At 37.5% G+C, this 6,606-nt stretch overlaps 1 protein-coding gene across 1 annotated transcript in view; it reads left to right on the forward strand.

The window, feature by feature from the left end:
• The window catches only part of megf11 (multiple EGF-like-domains 11), a gene marked incomplete in the record, with an annotated part of 85,176 nt that overhangs the window by 38,990 nt on the left and 39,580 nt on the right, over positions 1–6,606 (forward strand). Inside the window, 2 exon segments of the mRNA XM_014013685.1 lie at positions 5,772–6,018; positions 6,118–6,238. Of these exon segments, the coding sequence (XP_013869139.1) occupies positions 5,772–6,018; positions 6,118–6,238 (368 nt within the window).

A 6,606-nucleotide genomic window follows, 5' to 3' on the forward strand; every position in this document is an offset into this window, starting at 1 on the left:
GTGTGTGTGTGTGTGTGTGTGTGTGTGTGTGTGTGTTTATAAACTGCTGCATATATTTTATTGAAACTCCTCAAATGGAATCGTTGGAGGTACATCTACAACTGATTATCTTCTAAAGTCAACACAATTCAAGATGGCCGCCCGCCACATTCAACTCACCTCAAATATGGGGCACCAAGTGTAAAATAAAATGATAAAATAATATATCACTGCCACATTTTCATTATTTAGCTCACTTTTTGAGTGTAAAATCCTAGTAAAAAAAACACTAACATTTTATTGTTATTTAGCTCACTGTTCTATTTTTGTTAATTTTTACTAATTATTAAATGTTTTAAATAAATATTAAATCCTAAATCTAAATGTGTAAATCTAAATGTCAAAGTTTAAATGTTGTGGCTAAATCATAAAATTTACATTTAAGTATTTCAGAATTCTACGAAGCCCGCAAGGGGACATGAGGGATTTTATTTTTCTTTTGCGTTCCCACRCAAAAGTCATTTATCACTGTTGTTCCTGCCAGTTTATTAACAAACTCACATGCTCACCATTAGCGAGTTAGCCAACTACTTTAATTCAACTTCGGAGTGAAAATGTCACACAGCCACGCATGGAAGTATGATATTTTAACACATTGCAGCCACACAACATCACTGTCAATTTCACAAACTTGTGGCGACACATCCTGTTTTGGTAACCGGATATTTCAAAATAAAAGTCAATTTAATTTTATTAATACAAAACAAACTTTTGCGTGGGAACACAAATCAATATTGTGAGGGAATGCAAAGGTTTGCAAGGTAACACAAAAAGTATTGTGAGGTTACGCAAAGGTATTGTGAGGTAACGTAAAGGTATTGCAAGGTAACGCAAAAGAAAAAAAAAATCCCCCCATGTCCCCTCGCAGGCTCCGTAGAATTCAGCCTTGGCAATTGGTGCTTGGCATTTGTCGTGACGTCATCATCCTGTGAAAAAAGCAAGCGCAAACACTTCTAATGCTGCTGATAGCATTTAAAATTTAGATTCAAAATTTGTTTATTGAAAACATTATGGATGGTACCTGTGGTCCAGCAGTTTGAAGTGCAGCTCAGATACCGGCCGCAACTACAAGTTTGTTGTATTGTAGGGACGTGCTAGCAGCGTTAGCGTTTAGTTGCAGGATGATGACATTATAACAAAAGCAAAAACCAATGGCAAAGACTGCTTTCCATTTTGAAATACTTACCCGCAACATTTACATGTAACTTTTGCATTTAGATTTAGGATTTAACATTTAAATTTAAAATTTAGTAAAATTTGCAAAATGTGAGAACAGTAAAATATATAACAATAAAATGTCAGTGGAAAATGTTTCAACAAGGATTATATATATATTTCATACTTAGCGCCCCATACTTTAAAAAAAAACATAAAAATGGCTATAACTAAAATTTGGTATGTTCACATTTCAGACTCATCCCCAGCTCAAACCATTTGGGCAAGATTTTTGCTTAAAAGTTTTGTTTTAACTGATTCAGCCTTGTCTGGGTGTTAGCAACATATTTCATAAATTAATGAACAGATTTCTGTGAAACCTTTACACAATTCAAGATGGCTGCTACAGACAACTGACCCTTGGCAAACACAAAAATGGCTATAACTCAGTCAATTTACATGTCTTTATCTAAAATGAGTTGATGTGGCAGCTGAGATTCATCCTCATCACATACCCCTAATACTACAAGGTTGAGTGTGTATAATATTATTTTCAAGATTTAACCAAAAAGGCTAAACTTGTGTCATTTTTCAAAATAACATGCTTTTACTTTACAACTCTGGCATGAAATGATATGCATTTCTTCAAGGAATCCTAACCCTTTAATCCAATATGTTTTGACTTATACATGCAAGAACATAAAATGCACGGTTCAGGTCTGAGTAGAAACCATGATGCTTGTAGTTAAGTGAACGCTGCCTATTTTTCTGCTGTGCTGAGGGGAGCACTGATGAGTGCTTATAGAGTGCTAAACCAAGTTRCAGCTAAACTGCTCATTCATTACCGCGGCCGCCCGCACACACCTCAGATGTAATGTGCCGGGGTCGTTTGCGTGGCAGCCACTCAGCCCTCGGGGGAACTCATTCGTGGCAAACYGGAGGCCATGAACAGATTAGATCAAAATCAGTGTGAGCCTTGTAATGCGGCCTCTAGCCTGTCCAGCCACAGAAGTAATACCGCACCAGCCCGGTGTTTAGAGACCCCCTTCGGAGCAAACCTGTCTGTAACAGGGAAGGGCTGATCATCTTCCTGCTGCGTACCTGGAACAAACAGGCCTCAGTGCCATCCATGAAAGAGGCTTCATTAAGCTCCTACTCCGACTGATCGTAGCTTTGGCAAAGCGAGCATACAAAGGGGGGAGGAGGGAGGGGTTGTCTTTACATTTACAACAGAGTAGGCAATGATGTGAGAATCAATGATGGAATATTTGCCGCTCAGACTGCTGTGTTGGCTGGGATCTCAAACCGAGCTCGTGTGTGGAGCAATACAGCTGCTGGGGCTGATGAAGGGACATAAAAACCACAACAATCACCTAAATCACCAAGCTTCTCAAAAGAACAATTACCCCGTTGGGTGTGGAGACTGCCTTCTACCAATCTCAGAGCTGATTGTTCATCATATAGAAGCTGGATGCTCATTTCACTATGAAAATTAGCAGTTTGCTTGCAGTTATAGATTTTATTGAGTTTTCATAAACAGACCAATTCCCAGAGTACTGAGGGTTTTTTGTACATCATTCCCTCACCTATTGCTTTGTAATGCCAGTGATCTCTGCATATCTCATTATGACTTAACTAATTTCCACATAGAAGGACGGTGTTCGATGTTGAAACCTTCAGTGTTTGATTAGTTGTCACAGAGCRTGATAATCCAGGAGGTATTTCACTAATACTCAGTGAGATTATAGCACAGTTTGGAAAGGTTTCATTTACAAGAGTTTGATACGGCCTTTGTAAGTGTTATAAGTCACCTGATTCACCTAAAAATTGAAAATTAAAAATTAATTTGTATGATAAATTTACCTCCTTGGCAAATTATATGACAGAGTAAGCTGTTTTATTATTAAGTCTTCTTAGGATAGCGTATGGCTATAAGAGAAGCTTATATATTCAGCTTTAGTGTATATTTCTATAATAGCAACTTTATTTTACATTCATTTTTCATTTCAAGTCACTGACTGTCACCTTTAGGCTTCAGGTTTACTCATCAGCTCCAAAGTTTCTTAGTCTAAAGGCTCCTCCAGAGTTCCTCAGCAGAAAGCAGAAACATTAAACCAATAAACAAGCTTTATTATGAAAAAAAAAAGGTGCTGCACAGCAAAAAATCCAGAACACAGTCATATAAACTCAGCACCGATGATCAACATAATAAAACTCAGGCTAAAACTCACCTCAAAAACAAATTACATGAAGATGGTCCCAGGAATGCAGGCCGACACRAGGAACTCAAACATTTTACTTCATTATAAAAAGAAAACAAAATGCTGACAAAGGATCAAAACTTTCATCTGAAGCAAGGCACAAAAAGAGACAAGGAAACCACATGTGGCTTGTAAAAGACTCACAGGGGGCTCCACCAAACGGGTGCCAGGTGGGGTCATTGACCCTCCTCCAAAAAAATATGATGACCTCCCCATGGCCCCCATTGCACATAGGTTTGTATGGATAATATTTACTTTTTCATAAATAATATAAAAAAAATTTCCATAAATTGAATAGTGACCGTGCTTTTCTCATTTCGTTGCATCAACCGTAAAAATTCTGTAGACACCATGCTCAACGCTCAAGGGCGTAACTTGCTTAAATGTACATATACGACATTGTAAATTTTTAATTCAGGTTAAAGTTACTTAAAGACAACAAGGGAGTTGCATCTGTCTACTTAACCGGGAGTTGCATCTGTCTACTTAACCAGTTAATTTCTTTTGTGTTTCAGAAAATGATGTAATTTTATTGGGGGAGTTATTTTGACTTGATTAAATTATTGTGGGGGTCATAATCCCCCTACCCCACCCTCCACCCCCACCCCCGCAGCAATAACACCTGAGGAGCTATATGGAGTGGGAGTGATGAACAGGAGTGACTGGCAACAGRTGTAGATGGGCTGACTGAAAAATACTGACAGAGGGAGAAGTAGATGAGAAAAAAAAAACTAAGAAAAAGATAACAAATAAAAACACAAGTAACAGAACTAAACACTCAGAAAACAAATGCAATATCACAGAAAAAACATGATGACCAAAATGGGAAATGCAAAATAAATAAATAAATAAACTAGAAACACAGATCCTCATAAGAGCTGACTGAAAGCTACAAAGAAAATGTTACTACAGAACAAAACAGGTAAACACAATTTAAGGTCACTGAATCGTGTGACAAGAGGAAAAAAAATGAACACAAAACTACACAGACTCAGAAATARTGGTTCATACAGTTTTATCAGTTTTAATAAAAAATGTATTTTCTAAGTTGACTAAAGTGAAGGAAAAATCTACAGTTTTACCATGAAACAAGCATTTTTCTTAGAGGTAAAGTTTGTTAGAATTACTGTATCAATGCAACTTATACTCGCAGAAGTAACACAAATATTTGAAAGCATGTCTAAACTGTGCATTTTTAAAATTTCTTTGCCAAAACATTTTATATGCAACAATTTTATGTTAGAAATTTGTCCATCCTTGGCTCGTGTGTTGTGTGCATGTTCTTTATTTTTTATTTTTTGTCTATTTTTTAATACTAATTGTTTTTCCCCTTCAGCTGATTTTTGGAAAATGRCCTGTAGAGGGTACTTTCTGGAGTTTTGTTCACATCATATTTTGTTAGGTTATTTTGTTCTGAGCAGACCTAAAGACTTTTGGTGGTATAGGTAGTATAGTTCAAAAAAAGGGTGAGGATAATGGAAAGATGAATTTCAGACTGGATCCTGCAGTAAATTAATAGTTTTAACCTCTTGACAATTCTTAGTGAAAATAAATCATTAATCTGTTGTTTTACTGGTACAGAAGACAAACAATTATGAGAAATATGTTGGATGATTTGAACCAAATATTATAATGTTTTGGGTTTACAGATGTACAGCAACAGAAGAGGGTGCAGTCACAATATTATCGTTCATTCATTTCATAGTTGTTTTAATGACCCAGAGGTGTAATTTGCTTTTGGCTGGAAAAAGATAAGTTGATATGCACTTTTACTGGGACTTTTAATCTTGTTTAGTTTCTTCAAAGCACTTTAAAATGTGCTTCTCGTGCAGCCATCCACACTCCTAACACTTCTTTTGCTGTATTTTCTGAAGTTTTTCTCCACCATCACACATTTAGATCAATGTATGTGTTGGCATTTTCTCTAAAGTCACTGTTATAGAACAGACTGACCCAAGTTAACTTTAGTTTATGTCTGACTTTTAATTAYGTTCCGTGTTCAGTTTGGTAAAAACAAACAGGTTTCATTCATCAACAAAAGCAGAATTGGCACATTAAAACAAAAATGTCTAATTTCACTTTCCCATTAAAAATGAGGGCAAATGTTGGCATAACAATAAATTTTGTTGGGAGGATTTATTCTTCTGTCATTTATTATTTATGATTAGCTATTAAATGTTCAGGGATTACTTATGACTCATTTAATTACTTTACTTGTTGCTAAAAAGACCACTCAGATGTCCCTTCTTTTCGGATGTTTTTATCGGTTTGTTAGTTGTTTTGACTTGCTTGATGTTCTTTCTTGTGTGCCTGCAGGCTGTGAGAGTGACTTCTGGGGACCTCACTGCAGCAACCGGTGCCAGTGCCGAAACGAGGCCAAGTGCAACCCCATCACCGGGGCTTGCGTCTGCACCGACGGGTACCAGGGATGGCGCTGCGAGGAGCCCTGCGAGCACGGTTACTACGGCAAGTCGTGTCAGTTACCCTGCCAGTGTCTCAACGGAGCCACCTGTAACCACGAGACAGGAGAGTGCATCTGTCCCTCTGGGTACACGGGAGCTTTGTGAGTATATGYGACAAATTTTTATCCTTTTTTTTAATTTGGGTGAAGAAATGCTGATGTGCGTTCAGACTTTTGACTCCTGACTTTGTGTGGCGGCAGCTGCGGAGAGAGCTGCCCCTCCGGTAGTCACGGGCCTCAGTGTGAGCAGCGCTGCCCCTGTCAGAATGGAGGAACGTGCCASCACATCACAGGAGACTGTTCCTGCCCCGCCGGCTGGACGGTAGGTCACAAGAGCTGTAAGAATGTAATAAAGAAGAAAGGGCCTCGGAGAAGGAAATGATTGAATGTCATTGGTGTTTGGAGAAAAAGGAAAGTGCAGCTCTGAAATTATAATGCTGATGTGTAAAAATAGTCTCAGAAATATGTAAAGAACATGGGGAGTTCGACGTGAGTTTCGATCCAAAAATTAATGATTTTAGTCTCATTAGTGTCCTCAATAGGGTTTTACACATCAGGACATAAAAATATAATCTGACCTTTCCAGATTCAAAAATTATTTAAATCCAACCTCAAATATACTAACTAACTAACTAACTAACTAACTAACTAACTAACTAACTAACTAACTAACTAACTAACTAACTAACT

The sequence above is a fragment of the Austrofundulus limnaeus genome, unplaced genomic scaffold, assembly GCF_001266775.1.
Source record: "Austrofundulus limnaeus strain Quisiro unplaced genomic scaffold, Austrofundulus_limnaeus-1.0 Scaffold104, whole genome shotgun sequence".
NCBI lineage: Eukaryota > Metazoa > Chordata > Actinopteri > Cyprinodontiformes > Rivulidae > Austrofundulus > Austrofundulus limnaeus.